This window comes from Candoia aspera, chromosome 2 (assembly GCF_035149785.1).
Source record: "Candoia aspera isolate rCanAsp1 chromosome 2, rCanAsp1.hap2, whole genome shotgun sequence".
Taxonomy (NCBI): Eukaryota; Metazoa; Chordata; class Lepidosauria; order Squamata; family Boidae; genus Candoia; species Candoia aspera.
In genome coordinates, this window is record NC_086154.1 from 245663194 (window position 1) to 245686969 (window position 23776).

General features: G+C 40.3%; 1 protein-coding gene across 2 annotated transcripts in view; it reads left to right on the forward strand.

Annotated features, from left to right (window-relative positions):
- The first annotated feature begins 6799 nt into the window (after nucleotides 1–6799).
- The window catches only part of C6 (complement C6), a 42175-nt gene continuing 25198 nt past the window's right edge, over nucleotides 6800–23776 (forward strand). The window contains exons 1-8 of one of the 2 annotated variants that reach the window (XM_063295707.1): nucleotides 6800–6886; nucleotides 9941–10015; nucleotides 11634–11814; nucleotides 13329–13485; nucleotides 14705–14849; nucleotides 20846–20987; nucleotides 21692–21830; nucleotides 22970–23170. In XM_063295707.1, the coding sequence (XP_063151777.1) occupies nucleotides 11669–11814; nucleotides 13329–13485; nucleotides 14705–14849; nucleotides 20846–20987; nucleotides 21692–21830; nucleotides 22970–23170 (930 nt within the window). In that variant the 5' untranslated portion in view covers nucleotides 6800–6886; nucleotides 9941–10015; nucleotides 11634–11668. The remainder of the gene's footprint in view (nucleotides 6887–9940; nucleotides 10016–11633; nucleotides 11815–13328; nucleotides 13486–14704; nucleotides 14850–20845; nucleotides 20988–21691; nucleotides 21831–22969; nucleotides 23171–23776) is intronic. The other variant, XM_063295708.1, reaches the window with a different exon arrangement.

A 23776-nucleotide genomic window follows, 5' to 3' on the forward strand; every position in this document is an offset into this window, starting at 1 on the left:
ATATTCTTGCCACCTTTTCTTGATCTCTTCTTCTTCTGTTAGGTCCTTGCCATCTTTGTTTTTGATCATACCCATTTTTGCCTGGAATTTACCTCCAATGTTTCTAATTTTCTGGAAGAGGTCTCTTGTCCTTCCTATTCTATTGTCTTCTTCCACTTCCGCGCATTGCTTGTTTAAAAATAATTCCTTATCTCTTCTGGCTAACCTCTGGAATTTTGCATTTAATTGGGCATATCTCTCCCTATCACTGTTGCCTTTTGCTTTCCTTCTTTCTTGGGCTACTTCTAGTGTCTCAGCAGACAGCCATTTTGCCTTCTTGGTTTTCTCTTTCTTTGGGATGTATTTTGTTGCCGCCTCCTGAACAATGCTGCCAACTTCTGTCCAGAGTTCTTCCGGGACCCTATCTACTAAGTCCAGTCCCTTAAATCTATTCTTCACCTCCACTGCATACTCCTTAGGAATATTAGTGAGCTCATATCTAGCTGATCTGTGGGTCTTCCCTAATCTCTTGAGTCTGATCCTAAATTGTGCAAGAAGAAGTTCGTGATCTGAACTACAGTCAGCTCCAGGCCTTGTTTTTACCGACTGTACAGATGTCCGCCACCTTTGGCTGCAAAGGATGTAATCAATCTGATTTCGGTGTTGTCCATCTGGTGAAGTCCATGTATAAAGCCGTCTCTTAGGTTGTTGGAAGAGAGTGTTTGTTATGCAGAGTGAATTGTCCTGGCAAAATTCTATCAGCCTGTGTCCTGCTTCGTTTTGTTCTCCCAGGCCATACTTACCTGTAATTCGAGGTGTCATTTGACTGCCCACCTTAGCATTCCAGTCTCCCGTGATGAAAATAACATCTCTTTTAGGCGTGTTGTCCAGTAGGTGCTGCAGATCCTCATAGAACTGCTCTACTTCAGCTTCTTCAGCATTTGTGGTTGGGGCGTATATTTGGATCACTGTGATGTTAGATGGCTTGCCCTGAATTCGAATTGAGATCATTCTGTCGTTTTTTGGGTTGTATCCAAGCACTGCTTTAGCCACTTGACTATTAATTATGAAGGCTACTCCATTTCTTCTGTGGTCCTCTTGTCCACAGTAGTAGATCTGGTGGTCATTTGATGTGAAGTGGCCCATTCCAGTCCATTTCAGTTCACTGACGCCCAGAATGTCTATCTTTAATCTTGACATCTCACCAATAACCACATCCAATTTGCCCTGGCTCATAGATCTTACATTCCAGGTTCCGATGGTGTGTTGATCCTTAGAACATCGGATTCGCCGTTCACCACCAGCACCATCAGCCGCTAGCCGTCCTTTCGGCTTTGAGCTAGCTGCGTCATCACGTCTGGGGCTAGTTGAGCTCATCCTCTGTTCCTCCCCAGTAGCATTTTGACCATCTTCCGACCTGGGGGTCTCATCTTCCGATGGTATACCGACATATCTCTGGTTGTACTGATCCATTTAGTTTTCACGGCAAGAATACTGAGGTGGGTTGCCATTACCTTCCCCAGGGATCGCATTTAGTCTGACCTCTCTGTCATGACCTTCCCGTCTCATTGGCCCTGTCTACACAACATATTAACTGGATTAAAGAAGGTTGCCCTAGACTGAGGCATCTGTGATTGCTGCCAGTGTAAGGAGGTGTTTACATGGGAAAACAGGTGACTGGGCCAGCCTTGTTATCGAACATGGTCATTCCCTTTTAACATATTCACTTAGGAGGATCAGTTGCAGATGAAACAAAGAATTTTCTAAGACTATACTTATGAGAGCTACTAAGGGCTAATACTGAGCCAGGAGGAACAGCTGAAGCTTCCTATGCTCAAGACTTGACATACCTGAAACATTTTTTTAACAGTATTTGTAAGGGAAAAAAGACAAATACGAACATTTTAGTATAATTTCCAAATCATGGGAAGTAATCATTTCAGTCTATTTTACACTGGTCAACCCACCATGGGTGCTATTTCCAGTTCTGGACACAATACTGGCTGTATTCCTACAATATGCTAACTACAGTTTACTGAACTGTGGATTTCAGAATAAATCCAACTGCCTGGATTTGCACAACAACATGCTGAGCCACAAACAAACCAATCTCATATTCATTAATTCATTGAGGGATGGGGAAGCGATAGCACTTTCTAAACACCGGAAAGAATGTAGCAGTCAAGAAGGCCATAACTTCTACTTTATTGTCCCAGAATGTAGGACACAGAATGATAATCATGAGTTACAAAAAGGGAGATTCCAGCTGAACATTAGGAAAACAAGTTCTGTTAGGAAAAAGTTTGACAGAGAAGCCAATTATATAAGCAGGTGATGCTCTCACCTTTACTGGAAGTTTTAAGCAGATGATGGACAACAATTGATTTAGATTCCTGCATTGAGCAGAGGGTTGGACCTGAAAGCATAAATAGTCTGTTCAAACTCCATTATTGTACAATTCTGTGAAACTACCCTTAATCTATAAGAATAATTAATTCAGAATTATTCCCAATCCCTCTTCAATTAGATCCTAAGGGAGGATATTGAGTCCTTAGGAAAGAGCTTTAAAAACTGGGATTTTCTGCATCCTCCTGGGGAATAAAAGAATTGGGAATTCTGATGACCAAAGCTAGCAATTCTGTAAATGTCTGTAACATTTAAAAAATCATTAAAATCCCTCAGTTGCTGTCTGGAATGAATTTGTTCCTACTGTTGAAATGCAATTACAGTCATACTGAGAATAACTGCAGAGCAGTGAATATTTAAATATCAGTAGTAACAAGATTGTTTTTTTCCAACCGAAACTCCAATTTTCTTATTTTTATTAATGCTTTATTGAGAAATTTTCATTTAACAAGTCAATTTATAAGAATAGAATATCTCCTTTAAATCTTTACATAAAAATAATGGAAGTAACGCAGAACTTCCATCCGACTAGCTTTGAATATACTCATGAGTCTAGAAGAATAGCTTTTCAAAGCTGCTCAGAGAGATGGCAAGGTTTTAAGATAATGCAGAAAGCTGCACAAGCTTTTGAAGGGAGACTTGGAATAGAAACCAAGGAAAAGAAGTCCTATAATAAAGAGCCCAGCCATAGAAGCGCTTACATTTTACGTACTGGGAAGGAATAATGAAGAATGATGGAAATATGATTAGGGAGCAGTTAGTGTAAGACCTGGTCACACTCTTCATTACAGAAAACCACCTGGGATGAAGTTGAACTTCTGACTGAGAAAGCCCTTGACAGATTTACCAAGTGTTTGTGAATAGCTGACACCCTCTCATAAATCAGTATATTAAATGAGACTTCACTGTGTGTGAGGGAGAGTGTATATGTGAAAGAGAGAGCGAGATTAACATACTGGCTGGAAATGATGGCAGTTCATAATGCAGGCCCTCTTCCCACAACTTCTTTAACCCAGTTAGCCACTAACCCAGTCACTTAGTGGTTCTGGCAAAACTCAAATGCTCTAACTGGGTTAAAAGTTACCATTTTAGGAATGTGGGGTTCCCCCTGCCCTATTGTTTCCAGGAGTGCATAGAATCATATATGCCAGGAATGTATTGGTAGGTTTTGTGATTACAAGGCCCTTCCCTTTTGGAAAGACAGGCAGTCGGCATGACTAGATATAGGGAGCCATGGAGATGACCTTGGAGAAGCCATTAGAAAAACAGCAGGTGCAGAAGAAACATGCATCATGCCCATGTGGGTGGGAGATCATGAGGAAGATACTCAGACTGACTCCTCTTTGATACTGGAGGGAAAGGGAACGCACAGGCAGACTTGCAAGATTTTGTCCCTAGGTCCTATCTTAAAGGTCTAGTTCTAGTCTTCCTGTGAGTTGATTTTCTGATCTGATATACTCCATGGAGCTGACACTTGACTTCTGCAGCCAGTCAGTGTCTGGCTGGTAGATTTTCTGCTGCCAGAACTCGACTTGACAAAGCCACTTTTTCTCTTTGGCTCCTCTTTTTGAAGGATTAAGCATGAAGTTCACTGGTTTTAGGCGTTCCTGTAACACAACAGAATGAGTGAAATTAGGTTGATCTTCTGCCTGACTGGGTCTGTTTTGACCCACATTTAATCCCCAAGGGCTTATTGACTAGGCAACTGACCCTTTTGACCTTCCTACATGGCACAAATTTCCCATACCCCCATTGACCAAGTTAAGCATGTCAAGGGAGTAGAGTTATCCGGAGGGTACCAGGCAGGAGAAGTTTGGTCTAAATCATGTTTTCATAAATACAGCAGCTTTAAGAATGAAAATATAAGCTCTACACTAAGACTGACATGGTACCAAAGTACAAAGCCTTAACGTAATTTTAAACATTTAGCAAGAGTTTGCTGCATTGCATTAGATATGAAATGGGGAAAGCATGTGGGACTTCCCATATATTTCATCAACTTTCCAAACATACCAAGTGTCTTAAGAATAAAAAGGGGGTTGAAAGGTTTCCAAGACCTGTCATTTCCAGTTTGGGTCTATTGACTGGTTAATTAATAACAAATAACTAGTATGTTATCTAAAGAGGAGAAAAAAGCCTGTCATGTTTGTCCTTTTACTACCTGATTAAAGGCAATTCATTTCCCCCTTTTTGTGAAGCTTCAGTTTCACAAAACAAATTGTAAAGCATGCCTGTGTAAGGACTTACTGTCACTAAAAAAAAAAAATGATTAGCAGCATTTTTTTTTTTTGAAAAACAGAATGAGATAATAATATTACACATTTTGTTAGGCAGTTTTGTTCTTTCTTTTTACTGACATAAAATTCATAGGGCAAGGAGAAAGTTGCCACAATTTTAGCTTCATAAACTCCACTGTTACAATGAAAGGATCCTAACATCATTTTGGGTTAAACCTGAACCGTTCATTTAGATTCCTGCATGCAACTATTGGGAACATAATACGTTTATTAAACAGAATTATGCACATAATTCTACCAGGGTTGTACACAAGCCAGTAGCAGGATTCTGTTAAACCAAAAGAGAAGAAATGTCAACTATACTGAGTGCATAATTTATTGATTGTCTTGAGTACATCATACTTTAGTACTTCAGTGTTTTACATGGAGATGTATTTTAGAAATGTTGACTAAAGGAACATCTTCCATAGGAAGACTGTAAGTGGGAATATGTGCAATTTATCCATAAAATCATTAGTAGTTTGGTTCTGCATATATACTGTGTGTGTGTATATATATGTGTGGATAGATGATAGAGATAGAGATACGATAGATAGATAGATAGATAGATAGATAGATAGATAGATAGATAGATAGATAGATAGATAGATATGACTGCCACTGAGCTATGACATTTTCTCTTTATATATATGAAATAATAAAATATATGTATAAAACCCCAAAATGTCTGAGTGGCTATTCATAAGCAACAGTATACCAAAACAATCAATTAGTCATTGATTGCTATTAGTCAATTAGTCTTCCTTTCATTGTGTTGGAAGTTTTGGCAAATCCAGCATGCCTCATTAACATGTAAATTAAGTTGCCCAAAATGCAACTCTGAGGAAGCTGTTTGTTGCCACTCCCACTTCCTCTTTCTCTCTCTTTCCCCCTTCTCCACCCAGGGAGAGGCAGCATGGATGCTGCTCTCTTCCTCAGGGCCATGTGCTTGGGCCTTGATTCTCCCCCTTTCTTTCACACACCTCTTGGCAGCTGTAGGGCTGAGAGTTTAGGGCAAACTATGTAATTAGAAAGAAAAGAAGAACAAAGGAACTTCATCTTTTCCACCAAGATGGATGTTACAGAACAACAAAGAATAAAGTCAGTAAGCTTCTTTTTACTTCTTAACCTAATGTGTCTAAGCATGTGATTCTTTATGCTTGGGAGGGCTGAATGTGTAACAGCAATAACCTGTGTTTCTCTGGCATGCTCACTGAAGCTATCCAAGATACTTTTCTTTTTCTGTGCCAGCTTCTAAGCTGTGTTATAAGCTCTGCTCCATTTCAGTGGTTCTAGCAGGCCACTGAATTGGCTTCACATTGCACATTTTTCTTCTGAACAATCCATGTCAGGAGCCAGCACAAAGAGTTTGTTTGTTTGTTTGTTTGTTTGTTTGAAAACAAAATTTGCTCTTGCTGCCATAAGCATAGAATCATGGGAGGTCTTCTAGCAGAGCCCCCTGCCCAGGGCAGGAAACCTCAGACTATCCTAGCCAAATGGCTGTCCAAACTTTGCTTGAAAATCTCCAATAATGGAGCACCCATGACTCCAGGAGGCAGGCTGTTCTACTGTTTCACTGCTTGAATCACTGTTATTCAGTTGAAGCAAGAATGATGTCCTATGCATCACGACCTCGTTGAATAAATGAAGTCATGATGCCTGTGACATCACTTGTAATTTATAATCCTCAGCATAAGAATGGTGTACAAATATAAGTGCTTGTGGAAAAGTTGTACAGAGAAACTTATTTCATTGATGGTTACCTATAGTAACAATGAACATTCTAACTAATGGGGCACAGTTGGCATTTTCCTGTTCTAGTGAAGTTATAACATTAAAAATATTTTATACTGAGTGCGCCTATGCTTAAATGGTTAGAGGTTAAATGGTAGGCCACGTGATTCTATGGATCCACTGTAGCAACCATAAGGTACTCTGCAGACACCTATTATTATCACTTTTTTTTTCCAAAAATGGGTGGCCAGAGTGCTTCAGAATGAAGCACTGACCTCCAGCCGCCTGAAGACTGATTTCAGTTGGGCTTATTTCTATTATGGGATTGCATGCTTAGTTACAGTTTAATTGAATGTAAACAAAACCTTTGAGTTGTGCCATCACTTGCTCAGTTGGATTGAGATCAACACTGCTCCTGGCCCGTACTGAGTCTTTTTCATGCAGCTGCCTTGGGGGAATTATTATATTCAGGCTGCGTCCAAATAGAAAAGGTAAGTTTTAATGCATTCATGATCTGTATAGTTATGATGAATGAAAATATCTTTGGTATTTATTATATAAAAGAGCGCCTCGCTTAAATGCCAGGAATGCAGCTTGTAATAGAAATATTACACTTCGGCAGGTGTGGCACACTGATTTCAAAACTGAGAAAGAAACGAGAGAGGTTATAGCTGCCATGTAATTACTACTGTAATGGACGCTAACTCGTTTTCCCTGTGACACAGACACACGTACATGCTTGGAAGTATGGCCACTGGAAATCATTTAGCTGGTCTGATGCTATACATCTGAATTTTCTGTCCACTGAAGGTACTGGAAAACAACACGTAACAATGATGCTTCCTTCTTTTTAATGGAACTGGATGATATTTGAGGAATAATTGTTTCCTAAGAAGGAACGAAGCCTGACTGGTTTTAGGGGATTTTTTTCCTATTGGTATCAAACCAAAAGTATTTATGCAAGCTGTCTAGAAGTCCTGCTCCCTCAGGAGAAGCAATCCATCCATAAAGTGACACAGTCCAGTCTATAATCTGATGAACAGGGAATGAAGCAATAGCCTGAATAGCCTGCTAACAATGGTCTACCAGTCCGTCCTGTTCTTTCGAGTCTTGTGAAATTTTAATCTTGATTCTCAGCCTACTCTTAGACCATGTAAAGTGGGTTATTTGTGTCTGCCACTCATGTAATATCTTGTGTTCAGTAATTATTGGAATAATTTGAAATAAGAAATTAAGCCTTTGCAAAATGTTCATTTTCACCTCTACAGATCTTCCTAGCCCAGACAAGTTTAACTTTCTCCATCTTAGGATATCTGTCATTATATTATTCCAAGTCTGCAAATCATTATTCTTAAATAAATCCTTGTCGTGTTTTGTTAAATAAATTCCCAGATACCTAATCTATGTTTGATGTTCGAGATAAATAAATATAGACTAAGGGGATTTGTCACAAACAACTTTTGAGATATAATCTTTTCAACAAGGAGATTCATATTCCCTAATGTTTTGAGGGGAAAGAATTGAACAATAATAATATATTCTGCAGAAATTGCCCTAAATCTGAAACATTTAAAGAAAATTCACATCCTGGAAAGGCTGTCTTGAAATGTTGAGATGATAGAAACATTTTGCTTTCTCACACTTATTTTCTTTTTGCATTTTGTATGAAAATGGTATAAATTGCAGAAAAATCCCCAGGCAGGAATCCTGTCATACGAATTTATGTCAAGGGAAAAATAGTTTCTGCTTTGTGTTATTTTTGTTGTTATTGTTGTCTTCTCAATTGGTACCAGTCACAAAAAGTGCATTAAAGAGTGGTTGATGATGGAAGTGAAATGCACATTAGCAGAAGCAGATCGCCTTGATCGCTGAGCTTTCTCTGAAGCAACTATCTAGTCCTTCACCTTGTTCTCAGATCCCACAAGCTTCACCAATATTCTTCCTGCTCTTAACAAAGCGAAGGGAAGCTGTAAAATTCCTGCAACACATCACTTCTGCATCACACAGTCAAAAGTTATTTGATTAGTGCATTCCAGTAAAATTAACCAGTGTGATAACAACTGAGAGCTGTCAGCCATGAACCCTCCCTTTTTTTTTTCTTCCTTCCTCCACCCCTTCTGGACCTCTTTGATATAAAGAGTAGAGAGAGGGAGAGGTTTTTGTAGGCATCCTATCTCTCCTGAAATCCAAACTGCTAAAAAGAAAAAAAAAATCAGTAAAGTGTCAGTAGGGAGTCCGTATACTTGCTTCAGAGGACCCTTGCTTTGACTTAAATGTTTCTGGAAACTTTCTGAATCAACCTGGCTCATCCCTAGTAAGCACCCAATTCTTTATATGTGGGTGTTTTCAGTTTCAAAACTGCAACTAAGTTCCAAATGAATTTATTTACATAATATTATGGACGTGGGGAGAAGAATATGTTAAATTATGGAGTTCTTGGTGCTCTCTGAGCTTGGTTGTTTGCTTGCAGACGTTTCGCTGCCCAACTAGGCAACTTCTTCAGTGTGAGAAGGGAGTGGGGTTTGCTCTCTGTTTACACCCCACTCCCTCCTAGGACTGAAGATGTTGCCTAGTCGGGCAACGAAACGTCTGCAAGCAAACCAACTCAGAGAGTACCAAGGACTCCACAGTTCAACCCTGAGCTGTAAACATATATTCTCTTATATTAATATGTTAAATGAAAAAAGCCAGAAACTTTGATTACCGTTTTAAAATGTGGATGGCATTCCTTAGTAATTTGGGGAAGGACAGTGGTGTTCCTTATGCTTTCTTAGCTGAACTTTATCTTTTAAACTTTGGCTCTGCTCCTATAACTTTAAAAATATCCTCATAGTTAAAAACTGCAAAGATGAACCACTTCCTAACATCACCGTCAGCAATGGAAAGGAAGGGTTTACTAGCTTGATTTCTGGTTTCTTTCCTTTTTTGAATTTTATTTAGAAGACTATGAATTAAAACAGTATACTGTAATTAAAAAAATATTTAAAAGGTATAAGAAAACAAAAAATAAGATACAGGTGGTTATCATGATTGAACTTGAACTTGAACGTACTTGGTTAACACAATACAAATCATTAACAGAACTATAAACAGTAAACAACACATTAAATTAATACTGAAAAGTATAGATCAAGTAGAAATATAATTCTGTGGAAAAGAACATCCAAATCTCACTTGTGGCACAAAACTACCTAAAACATTATAACCCAAGAATGGTTTCTAATTAGAATTCAATGCTGTATCAGATTTATTTTTTATATAGGAAATTACTCTTGACATTGTGTTTCTGGTTTCAAGCCAGTAAAGCAATAAGGTTAATAGATAATTTTAGCTAATTCAGAAATACAGATACACACTTTGAAATATACACTGATTAAAAACCCATTAGTTTTTACATTTACTACATTTACATTAGTTTTTACATCAGCTACAGCACTGTGATATAAAAACTAAATATGATGGACAGGGAATAAAAGTGAACAATGAGATAAATAATAACATCATTTGATTAATTACTGAAGTTTTACTTTGTCATTGTTGCTAAGATCTCTCTCTATAGATGGTAAATCCCAGTAAGAAGCATCACAGGGAACATTCTTGAGAAGTCTAGTTATACTGGGGTAAGTAGGCAAGCACATCCCTGACTATTAATCTTAGCTACAAGGACCAGGCTAGCCCCACCGGAAGCAAAGGGAGCAGAAGTTCCACCCCACTATAAAAAGGGAAATGGGAGAAAATTTTGCCCTGCTGGCTGTTGCTCTTGTATGTGCTGTCAGTGCCATGGGGACATGGGTGTGTGTGTGAAGGATAGGGCAGAGGGGAAAATCCAAGGTGTGTCCAGTGACACCATTAGCCTTGAGACAGATGACTTTCTAAGTAGGAGTCAATGTGTGAGGTTCTCCAGAGCTTCTTGGACAACAACAATAATGCCCAAGGGTTGCACGCAAGTTTTGCTTACCAGTGATACAGACAGTGGGGCCAGAAAACAAAGACACAAGATGCTGAGAGCTTATTTCTATGAGGAGACACAAAGCCAAACCAGGGAAAACCCAGTAGCTCTCTTTGAAAGAATTATCTGGGAGTTCCCACCCTGCTATAGCTGGAACTAGAGGCATGTATTAACAAAGTGTTCTAAGTGTGAACTTAAGCCTGGGGCATCTCTGAGGCAACTGTGGGGTAGTGGTCAAAAAATCAAGATGGTGGCCACAACGGCAGCTGCCATCTTGACTTTTTTAATCCCCCTCACCCCCCCCCCCCCCAGATGCTCTTGCTTAAGCTGCTCTGGACCTTTCAATTTTGAAGCAAAACTGGCCCATCCTACTATAAGGAGGTAAATGCTGACTACTCAGCAAATTCATTAGGTATGCAGATGAGTATCAATTTGTTTATATAACAAATTGCTTTAAAACCCCAAAATGAGCTGACTAGACTGTCATGTCCTAGCGGTTACAGATTTTTGATGGTACTTGAGCTTATAAAATGAAAAAGGCCTGTATATCAAAGCTGTGGATCAGAACTATTGGCCTGTCAATCAGTTCTGTCCTGTGGCATGTGACCCATTGTCCCTCCTGCCTCCTGCATTTGCTGTCCCACCTATTCCAGCCCATCAAAGGATTTCCTATGCTCACCCTCTCAATGAGTGGGAAGATGTGGAACAGGAAGAGCCTTGAGCATTTATTGAGCAGCTACTTGCTCAGCGCTTCATATGAGATCTGTGCAAACAGAAACATCATTTTTGAAAAATTGTGCATCTTCAACTGTTGCAATGCCATTCTCCAGTGAAAAGAGAAATGCAAACCTGCACATAGTAATGGAAAATGCACATGCTTGCAAGAAAATGGGTCTATTAGGCAAAAGTACATAAAATATATGGGTATGCCAACTTAAAAAAAAAAAGATCCCAACATTGACATGGCAAAAGGACAAATCAAATTTAAAATGAGAACCTGGAATACTTAAGTCCCCCTCTGATAGTTCCTTTTGAGAAATTAGAGTGCTTTGATAGCTCCTTTGCTGCTAAGGGATAACAAAGACACTTTAATGCACTCTGAGTTTTCCTGATGCTTGTGTTCAATGAGTCAGCAGCCCTACTATGACTCTATTCAACATTTATCACAGCTGGACCCAGCTTTAGATTGCTCCTTGCAATGCATGATGCAGTACATTAGTTCTTCAGCTGCCATGGTATTAAAACAATATCAAACTGTTCTAACTGCATTTTGTTTGTCTGCTCTGTAGGCTTCATTGACTTCAACTGCTTCAGGCTGGTAGTCATGGACAAAACATATAATTGGCTCTTTCTCATCTTGCTGCATGCTGCAATTGAAAATAGCAAGGGGTGCTACTGCGACCATTATCCATGGACTCCCTGGTCTGGCTGTTCAAGGACATGTAATCATGGAACTCAAAATAGGCATAGGTAAGTGGTGAATGCCATGGTGATCTCAGAACTGATAAATTTTTATAATTCAGTCATCTTAAAAGGATATAATGCACCTGCTTGCAAGAAAATGGGTCTATTCGGCCAAAGTGCATATAATACATGGGTATGCCAACTTAAAAAAAAAAAGATCCCAACATTGACTTGGCAAAAGGACAAACTGAATTTAAAATGAGAACCTGGAATACTTAAGTCCCCCTCTGATTGTTCCCCAACTTGAATGTCTTCAAAAGTTGGATTAAAGCTACTGTTATCTCATTTGGGAATGATGGATGTTGTAGTGCAACACATCCAAAGGGTACCAATCGAAGCAAATATTTGTAGCTCAGGGTTGAACTGTGGAGTCCTTGGTGCTCTCTGAGCCTTGTTGTTTTCTTGCAGACATTTCATTGCCAGACTAGGCAACATCTTCAGTGCAAAGAGGGAGCGGGCCTTGCTCTCTGTTTATATACTGTGGTTTGTCCAGCTTGTGTTGGTAGAGGTGTTGTTCTTTCCTTGGGATTTTTTTGATTGGGCTGTTGTTTGCTGCTTGGTTGATTGCCTGAGTTAATAGTTCTTTGATTAGGGTGTATTGTGCTGTTTGATGGTTCATCTGGATGAGCCATCGAACCAGATGAACCATCAAACAGCACAATACACCCTAATCAAGGATCTATTAACTCAGACAATCAACCAAGCAGCAAAGAACAGCCCAGTCAAGGAACTCCCAAGGAGAAAACAACACCTCCACCAACACAAGCTGGACAAACCACAGTATATAAACTGAGAGCAAGGCCCACTCCCTCTTTGCACTGAAGATGTTGCCTAGTCTGGCAATGAAATGTCTGCAAGAAAACAAGGCTCAGAGAGCACCAAGGATTCCACATGCAAAAGGTACCAGGTTGGGGAAGGCTGTATTATTTAAGACTAACATAATGCTCTTACGCAACGGCCACTACTTAATCCTATGATGCAATTATTCCTGCATGAAAGTTGTACAGTACTGACCATTTTTTTCCTTTCTAATCCATTAGGTTCTCTGCCTCACAAGGATTTGAAAGACTGTGCCATTAATGGAAGGGGGCTAAGCTTATCAACCCTTTCCTAATCACTAGTTTTCATTGTTAAAAAAAAAAGCTGTACATGTTCTGTTATAGGCATTTTTGCATAAATTTAATCTGTTTATTGTTTTCTAGACCCTCACTTCATCAGTCTCTGCACAGCATGGAAAATCTCATTTGTTTCAGCAAAAACATTGTTCTCAGCCCACTCTCATGCCAGTCCCTTATATGAAATCACTCTCCTTTATGAATGGCTAGGATTTCCAGAATCCCAGCTCCATTTTGGGAATACTCAAGATTGAATGCCTCCCAGTGCCTTGATGTTCTGGATCATCTAACCACACCCTAAACTGCAGCCATGCTTTGTCCTTTTCAGCAAATTGATTAAATGGAACTTATTTTCCTTGGCTTAACAGATCCTTCTGGTCACAGTAATGTTTTTTGGAATTCTAGGCAAATCAAGATGGATGAGTATTACCAAAAAAACTTTTGTGCACAACTTTGCACCACCCAGGAATCCAGAACCTGTAACCAGCAGATGTGTCCAATCAACTGCCGGCTTGGAGATTTTGGTCCCTGGTCAGAATGTGATCCATGTGTTAAAAAGCAAGTAAGTAAAAATGTAAATTGGGAAGGATATAGGTAGCTGTAGAGAGTAAGGAAGTTGATCTTGAAGGAGATATGCAGGACCCATTACCTCGGCAAAAGGGACTGAAGCATTTTTAAGTCCAGAACAGTGAGATAATTCTTTGAGGGAATTCCTGGAAGCTTGGTATTCAGACAAGGCAGCTATCAATAGGCACATAGAGATAAACAACATTTACAACAATTACACACCATTCAAAAGAGACAATAAAAAAGCTAAAAAGGAAACAGAAAGACCAGAACACCCCCTCGCCAGCAATCAACACCCAGATAAAATGGGATTAACACCAGGATTAACACCAGACAAACAATCAAGCAGTAAACAATACCCTAATCAAGGAACTATCAACTCTTAATTTACAGCCAACAATCTCTTCATCCCATATCCCATCTCTTATCTATAGACCAATCCATAAAGCATTATCTTTTCAATCCTAGTGTCAGCAGAAAGTCCATTAAGGGTTACCAGAAATAGCAACATATCTTATTTTGACCTTGATCAGATAAACCATCTTCATATTCCTGCAGTTACAGAACCCAGATGTGGGCTGTGCACAAGGAACTATTTTATTCTCAACCCCCAAATGTCAACACCACTGGTTGTCCCCATAACCCAGTCCAGCACAGCAACTGGCCTACTTTCCCAATGAAATACTTAGATTTTGCAGATATGTTTGGGGAGGAAGAGGCAAATATACCTTTAGGATGGCTGTCTCTTAAATAGGCAATATCCAATGTCTCTTTGAGAGATAGCCATCTCAGAGGAATATTTGGATATAAATGGGGAAAAGGGGTTTATTCACTTTTCCAAATCTCCATCATCTATACCCACCTTTTTTGACCCCAAGACAGAAGAAGGGGGTTGATTAGGGCACATCATGACTATTAGCTCCTTAACCAGATGAAAGTTAGGGACCACGGCCCTCATGACCTCTTATCCAAATACGAATCAAGTCTGATCCTGCTAAGATTTTTTCTTTCTCTTTCTTTCTTTCTTTCTTTCTTTCTTTCTTTCTTTCTTTCTTTCTTTCTTTCTTTCTTTCTTTCTTTCTTTCTTTCTTTCTTTCTTATCAGCCAAGGTGGGTTAGGTGCTGCAACTGCTTCATTTTCTTCTTTAAAAGTACCTGGAGAAAACCCTGTCTGCCCACTTTTTGCCCTTGAATAGATATCCTTCTGTTTTTCAGTTTCGTACCAGGTCCTTTAACCAACTAGCTCAGTTCAAAGGACAACCATGTGATGAACCCTTGGTGGAGTCCCGACCTTGCTTTCCCATGAAACTCTGCAACATGGAGGAAGTAAACTGTGGCAACAAATTCCAGTGTGAAAATGGTAACTATTGATAGTATCTTCCTTTTTCTTCCATGATTCTGATGCATTGTAAATACAAATAATTGAAGCTTTTAAGAAAATAATGCTCAACAAAATCTTGCAGGTGGAAAAAAACTAGAGAGGGGATGTGAAATTCTTTGATATTTGCATGATCTGCAAGTTGATTTTCACTTCTTTTGTTTCATAGCTATGGCTCAAAAAAGCACTGCGCTTGGCATCTACTCAGGCTAGTGATTCCCGGAGGAACAAGAATATTCACAGGAAATTCAAGTTGCTGCCTAATTGTTGCAGCAGCTCCCAAATTCCTTTTAGGTGCAGCATAGGTGACTTTCAAATCCCCTTTGCAACCCCCACTCTCCTGTAAAAAGGTTCCATTGAAATTAGGTGTAGATCAGGGAAAATTAGATGATGATTATGATGATGATGATTTAATAATTTATTAAGTTAATATGCTGCTCAATTCCCAGCAACTCTAGATTATACAAGCTCAGCAGTAAGCAAAACAAAAAAATGGGGAGGGGGGGTAAATGATAGGATGAATTTAATAATCTAGAAAAGCACCCTCTGTCCTCTCAAATCCTGGAAATACTGGCCCCATCCAGCAAAGGATTGTTACCTTGTCGTGGTGCTGGAGCTTGAGCACCTCAATGATGCCATGAGCTAAACCGTGAAGGGCCACCAAAGACGGGAAGGTCATGACAGAGAGGTCAGACTAAATGCGATCCCTGGGGAAGGTAATGGCAACCCACCCCAGTATTCTTGCCGTGAAAACTAAATGGATCAGTACAACCAGAGATATGTCGGTATACCATCAGAAGATGAGACCCCCAGGTTGGAAGATGGTCAAAATGCTACTGGGGAGGAACAGAGGATGAGTTCAACTAGCCCCAGACGTGATGACGCAGCTAGCTCAAAGCTGAAAGGACGGCTAGCGGCCGACGGTGCTGGCGGTGAACGGTGAAACCGATGTTCTAAGGATCAACACACCATTGGAACCTAGAACGTAAGATCTATGAGCCAGGGCAAATTGGATGTGGTTATTGGTGAGATGTCAAGATTAAAGATAGACATTCTGGGCGTCAGCGAACTGAAATGGACTGGAATGGGCCACTTCACATCAAATGACCACCAGATCTACTGTGGACAAGAGGACCACAGAAGAAATGGAGTAGCCTTCATAATTAATAGTCAAGTGGCTAAAGCAGTGCTTGGATACAATCCAAAAAACGATAGAATGATCTCAATTTGAATTCAGGCCAAGCCATCTAACATCACAGTGATCCAAATATACGCCCCAACCACAGATGCTGAAGAAGCTGAAGTAGAGCAGTTCTATGAGGATCTGCAGCACCTACTGGACAACACGCCTAAAAGAGATGTTATTTTCATCACGGGAGACTGGAATGCTAAGGTGGGCAGTCAAATGACACCTGGAATTACAGGTAAACATAGGCTGATAGAATTTTGCCAAGACAACTCAATGTGTATAACAAACACTCTCTTCCAGCAACCTAAGAGACGGCTTTATACATGGACTTCCCCAGATGGACAACACCGAAACCAGATTGACTACATCCTTTGCAGCCAAAGGTGGCGGACATCTATACAGTCGGTAAAAACAAGACCTGGAGCTGACTGTAGTTCCGATCACGAACTTCTTCTTGCACAATTTAGGATTAGACTAAAGAGATTAGGGAAGACCCACAGATCAGCTAGATATGAGCTCACTAATATTCCTAAGGAATATGCAGTGGAGGTGAAAATCGATTTAAGGGACTGGACTTAGTAGATAGGGTCCCGGAAGAACTCTGGACAGAAGTTGGCAGCATTGTTCAGGAGGCGGCAACAAAATACATCCCAAAGAAAGAGAAAACCAAGAAGGCAAAATGGCTGTCTGCTGAGACACTAGAAGTAGCCCAAGAAAGAAGGAAAGCAAAAGGCAACAGTGTTAGGGGGAGATATGCCCAATTAAATGCAAAATTCCAAAGGTTAGCCAGAAGAGACAAGGAATTATTTTTAAACAAGCAATGCACGGAAGTGGAAGAAGACAATAGAATAGGAAGGACAAGAGACCTCTTCCAGAAAATTAGAAACATCGGAGGTAAATTCCAGGCCAAAATGGGTATGATCAAAAACAAAGATGGCAAGGACCTAACGGAAGAAGAAGAGATCAAGAAAAGGTGGCAAGAATATACGGAAGACCTGTATAGGAAGGATAACAATATCAGGGATAGCTTTGATGGTGTGGTCAGTGAGCTAGAGCCAGACATCCTGAAGAGTGCGGTTGAATGGTCCTTAAGAAGCATTGCTAATAACAAGGCAGCAGGAGACGACGGCATCCCAGCTGAACTGTTCAAAATCTTGCAAGATGATGCTGTCAAGGTAATGCATGCTATATGCCAGCAAATTTGGAAAACACAAGAATGGCCATCAGACTGGAAAAAATCAACTTATATCCCCATACCAAAAAAGGGAAACACTAAAGAATGTTCAAACTATCGAACAGTGGCACTCATTTCACATGCCAGTAAGGTAATGCTCAAGATCCTGCAAGGCAGACTTCAGCAATTCATGGAGCGAGAATTGCCAGATGTACAAGCTGGGTTTAGAAAAGGCAGAGGAACTCGGGACCAAATTGCCAATATCCGATGGATAATGGAAAAAGCCAGGGAGTTTCAGAAAAACATCTATTTCTGTTTTATTGACTATTCTAAAGCCTTTGACTGTGTGGACCATAACAAATTGTGGCAAGTTCTTAGTGGTATGGGGATACCAAGTCATTTTGTCTGCCTCCTGAAGAATCTGTATAACGACCAAGTAGCAACAGTAAGAACAGACCACGGAACAACAGACTGGTTTAAGATTGGGAATGGAGTACGGCAGGGCTGTATACTCTCACCCTACCTATTCAACTTGTATGCAGAACACATCAAATGACATGCTGGGCTTGAGGAATCCAAGGCTGGAGTTAAAATCTCTGGAAGAAACATTAACAATCTCAGATATGCAGATGATACCACTTTGATGGCTGAAAGTGAAGAGGAACTGAGGAGCCTTATGATGAAGGTGAAAGAAGAAACTGCAAAAGCTGGCTTGCAGCTAAACCTCAAAAAAACCAAGGTTATGGCAACCAGCTTGATTGATAACTGGCAAATAGAGGGAAAAAATGTAGAAGCAGTGAAAGGCTTTGTATTTCTAGGTGCGAAGCTTACTGCAGATGCTGACTGCAGTCAGGAAATCAGAAGACGCTTAATCCTTGGGAGAAGAGCAATGACAAATCTCGATCAAATAGTTAAGAGCAGAGACATCACACTGACAACAAAGGTCCGCATAGTTAAAGCAATGGTGTTCCCCGTAGTAACATATGGCTGCGAGAGCTGGACCATAAGGAAGGCTGAGAGAAGGAAGCTCTCATCACAGCTTTTGAACTGTGGTGTTGGAGGAAAATTCTGAGAGTGCCTTGGACTGCCAGAAGATCAAACCAGTCCATCCTCCAGGAAATAAAGCCAGACTGCTCACTTGAGGGAATGATATTCAAGGCAAAACTGAAATACTTTGGCCACATAATGAGAAGACAGGGCAGCCTGGAGAAGATGCTGATGCTGATGCTGATGCTGATGCTGGGGAGAGTGGAGGGCAAAAGGAAGAGGGGCCGACCAAGGGCAAGGTGGATGGATGATATTCTAGAGGTGACGGACTCGTCCCTGGGGGAGCTGGGGGTGTTGACAACCGACAGGAAGCTCTGGCGTGGGCTGGTCCATGAAGTCACGAAGAGTCGGAAGTGACTAAACGAACAACAACAACAACAACAAATTAGTTTCTTACTGTAGAAGAAGCTGTTCCCAGTATTAAGACAGCGGACAATGCTTACTGATCTTCAGAACTGCTGGTCTTGAAATGAACTCCTGTAGAGGGTTGGGCCTGGCTTTGGTCAATGTATTACTTGTGGTATCAATCGCCATCCCCAGCTAGTGGAAAAAGCAGCACTTCCCTCCTCTCACTTCCTTGGGAATAATTCCTTGGACTGTCATGCCAGTAAGGTTGCCCTGTCCTGCCGCTGTAGTGATCCAGGGTTCCAGCTCTGTCTGGATCAGTTGTCCTTAAAGATGTCCTGATGAAATGATCATTCCCTCCAGCAAGGCCATTAACATCTGGGCTATTGTACTTCTTCAGTACTTTGCAGGAATTATAAACTACTAGAAGCTGAGCTAGAAGCACTAGATTGAAAGACTCAGAAAATTAGGACCATCAACTGTGCACTACACCACTTAGTAACGTTGATAGGTTGTATTTGTCCCATAGTGAAGGTGGATGTGGAATGCTGCAAGTGCAGCTGAAGATGAAAAAAGGGCTCTGTCTGAATATGGTAAGGGTACAGTAGCTAAGAAGATAGATTAAATTGCCTAGTAATGGAAAGTGTGTTTAAAAGCTGTGAAATCAAGGATGTATATAAAAATGAGCAGCTGATGATGTGAAAGCAAAACTGGCAAAAAAGCCACTACTGTACATAGCTAGTAATAACATCCAAGGAAAGGTTTATAATGAAAAAAACATGGAAATTGTTTTAAAAAGTGGCAATAGTTTTTTTTTTAAAGGCATATTAAAGAAGAAAATGAAATACATTTTAGCAGCTCAAGAACAGTTGCGATGTACAAATGTAATGAACGCTGAAACTGAGAAAACCCAGCATGGTAGTAAATGCTGGTTATCTCCAGGAGGAGACTGTTCAACACTTGGAATGTGGATGTAAGAAGATTATTCAGAGTATTTGGAAAGATACAATAAAGTGGCCATCTTGATTCACTGGATTGTTAGTAAGAATTATAACTTACAAGCAGCAGTTGCTGGAGATAGAAGGGGCAATGGGAAAGAATGAGAAGAAATAGAGAAATATAAAGATCTTCAAATAGAGCTGGGGCGAATGGTGAAAATGAAAGTCGTTGTGTGCCAGTTGGTACACTTGGGGCCATATCAAAAGATCTGGAAAAGCATTCAAGGCACTATTTATTTATTTATTTATTTATCTATCTATCTATCAATCAAATTTATCACCGCCCATCTCCCAAAAGGGACTCTGGGCGGTTTACAATAAAACATAAATAAAACTATAAAACTATAAAACACTATAATGCATAATACAATCAATATAATAAAAACCACGATGGCTGAAAGTTCTTTATGATTTGCAGGCAGAGCTGGGTCCTGCTAAGAAACTAACCATCCCCAAGAAAGGCTACTCTCCCTCCCTACAATACTGTAGAAATGGATAGACTCTCAACTCATCAATTACAAAAAGTCTCATTATTTGGAATGGTACATACCTTGTGATGATATCTTAAAACTACCACATCAGTTCAGAAGTATCTGAAAGACTATGTGTAAATAGCGGTGATGATGATGATAATGATGCCGCTACTGCTGCCATTGGATGATTGACTGTATCAGAAACCATCTTTGCTACTTAAAAGTTTTGCTTAGTTCATTAACTACATACATTCACTTTGGTGGCATGGAAGACATTGTACACATACCTTACACATGCTGCTAAGCCAAAGTCCTTGGGCACAAGGCCCAGCTTCCTCAGGCTGAGGTGTGGGAGTGGCAGGATCCCCTCCAGTTGTGGAGAAGCTTTCAACAGAGAAGGGATGTCTAATGGCCATGGCTGAGGACAATTGTCTCGTTCTTTGATGCTCCTTTCGAGTTCTTGGCCTCCTCCCTTGAAGTACAATGGGAAATCATGTGTTTCTATGGTTCCTTCCCCCCTCAAGGGAGTATGGAGATTACATCCTGTCTATTTTCAGTACCAGTTGCAGAGCTACCCCAGTATTGCTGGCTCTCAAGCTCTGAACAATAATAACAAAAAGGCTACATATTCGTAATATTTTTTTCCTGCATAATAATGTAACCCTTTGTGAAAGCATACATTCCTTATGGAGTTTGTCTGCTTTTCTTTAAAAAATGTGGCTTCTAACTCTTGTTTTTCTTGTTGGCAACAGGTCGTTGCATTAGCCGGAACCTGAAGTGCAACGGAGAAAATGACTGTGAGGACAATTCAGATGAAAGGAATTGTCCGCGTGTGCGGCCCGTGTGCACTAGAAGTCATGAGAGCATCCCTGGCGTGCACTTAATGGGCCATGGGTAAGCCATGCTTAAGCTGCTCAAGGGAAGCAGAATTCTGCAGAGTGCAAAGAGGAATAAGAAACAGTAATTCAAAGGAATTAAAGGCATAAGATATGAAAAAGAAAAGGAAATGTATCTAAAACTAGTTTATATAAAGACCATTCATTATACTGTTCTGTGCTTTTCTGACCTTGCAAACCATCTTGGCTTCCACCAAATCCATACAGTGCTTCAAACATTGCCATTTGTTCTTTGGTTATTTATTAAGATGCTCAATTTCATTTAGAGCCATTTAGCTGAAAGGGAAAGAAGAGAGAAAGAGAGATTGCAAGCAGACATTTAGAAAAGAACTTGGACAGATGAGAATGGTGGAAAAAACAGAGGATCTAGTTTAGCTGTATCCAACTTGATGCCCCCCCAATATTTCAAACTACAGCTCCCATCAGCCCTGGGCAATAGGACAGGTATGGTTAGGTATGATGGGAGTTGTAATCCAAATATCTGGAGGTCTCCAGGAATCATAAAATTATTCATGATTTTAATGAATAAGCTTTCAGTCTGTTTGCTCTGTTACCACATAAGCATGTGGCTTTATTAATTCTTCAGCAAAACACCAGTTTAAGCAGAAAACCAACACACACACACACACACAATGAATAGCTAAGAAACTGATCCATGGTGCTTTCTGTGACTGGATGCAAAATTCCTGTTGTTTCCCTTAGATATCATATTCTGGCAGGAATGAATCGAGGTGAAGTTCTTCGTAATTCTTTCAACGGAGGCAAGTGCACACTTGTCAAGACCATTGATGCAAGGAAAACATATCGTGTTCCTGCAAACTTAGAGTCTGTTTCCTTTCAGGTAACTGTCAAAAGATATTAAGGGTGTTGGCTGTGGTCACTGTCAGCATGGGCTTTTCTCACCAACAATCAAGATAGAGGTAGAGATAGAGATGATAGAGATGATAGAGATAGATAGATAGATAGATAGATAGATAGATAGATAGATAGATAGATGATAGATTAGATAGAGACAGAGAGAGAGAGAGAGAGAGAGAGAGAGAGATGATATAGCATTATGGAGTATAAATGCTTTACAGTGAGTTCTAGGAGTATCTGCAGGGAATGTCCAACCAGTCAAGGTAGTGGCCATGATGGCACAATAGGATCTCTGCTTTTTTTTTTTTTTTTTTGTGCATGGAGCACATAAATTTAGCAAAGTTAAAGGGCATTTTCAGATAACTTTCAGAATTTCTGATTCAAAGTCTGATTTTTACATGTTCTTGCTCTTGCTGCTCTGTGTATATACTGTATATGCCTTTGTGCATCAGAACAGCTATGGACAACTTGCTGTAGTCCTGGCTCCCCGTCTTATTTTGTGCAGCTCGGCCTAGTTTCAAAAGCTCTTGGTGAGGAACATTCAGCAAGAGAGATCTGCCTTTGCTCTGGCAGCCTGCAGGAAACAGAATGGAAAAATGGGAATGGGTTGTCCCAAAGGAGGGAGAGAAGACAGAACAAGGGAAATGAAGGTCACAATCACACCAGGCTCAGCCTCACCCTGAGCAGTGTGCTGGCAAGCAAGTAATTCCTTTGGAAATCTGAGCTCTAAGAGTGTCAGCTCTTCAAGGTAGGCCAGCTCAAGAAACTGACACTGCAGGGATTCCAGGAATGCTAATTTATTGTTGTAGGGTATCCTAACAGAATCATACAAGTCTGTCCAAAACTGTCACTGCCCTTTTCAAGGACAAGGTCAAGATGGAGCTGTTCTGGGTCTCTTCATGCTTCCTACTTTCCCAGGGCTGAACAACCATTCCATGACTCCCACCTCTTTCTCAAGACCAAAGCTACATTCCTTCACAGAGGATTTTTTTTTTTTTAAGTTGTGGGAATTAGGAATTCCAGCTGTGGGGACCGGCATCAATCAGCTCCTGCTATTGCCCTGTAAGAAGTAATGCCCTGCCCTTTGTAAAACCAGGCTTCTGTAATCATCTCTCTCCGTAGGTAGTGAATGAAGAGGATGAGGTGGCTTCGGAGTTTTACAATGACTTGACCCCACTTGAAACCAGCATTTCTAGAGACAGCTCTTCCTCTAGCTCTGGCAAAAGGCGATCTGGGATCCCACTCCTGTTCTCCAGGAAGACAAAAGTGCAGGTCACATCTTCTTCCTCCTTCAAGGAAGCAATCCAAGCTTCACATAAAAAGGTATTTCTGTTTTCATTCTGGCTTTCAGGCTCCATCTACAGAAGCTGATAAGCGAGAGATCCGGAAAAGCCGCTTGTTTATTAGCCAGCTCACATAGAAAAACATTCCTGTGCAGAAGTGCCGTCTGCATTGTGTGCGAGTGGCAAATGTTATTATGTGCCTGAAATGTCAATGTTGATTATTTTAAACTGCAAGAGGAGGCTGTTCAGTTCACTTAGTGAGGTGGAAAAAAAAAGCCATTATTTTTCCTATCTAGGTTATTCATTTCTGTTTTTAAAATGTAATTAAAATGTTTCAAAATGAGCATTCCTGTTTTCTGGTTGGTGACATTTGGCTTTTCAAATACAGCGAAGTCTTTGGAATTCTAGCCAAATAAGATAGATCTCCTTTTGTTTAGTGCTTACCAAGGCACAGTAGAGACTGTTCATATTACAGTACATACATTTCAGTGGAAAAATACGGCAGTCATAAAATTCAAAGGTGCATACTTTCTGAAAACACCACTGTCCTGAGATCAGGATGTCAGTGGGTAGATCTGTGGCTAGTGGTGACTGCCCCATTTATTCGCTGGAAAAGTTCTGTAAAAAAGATTATCCAGGAAGAACT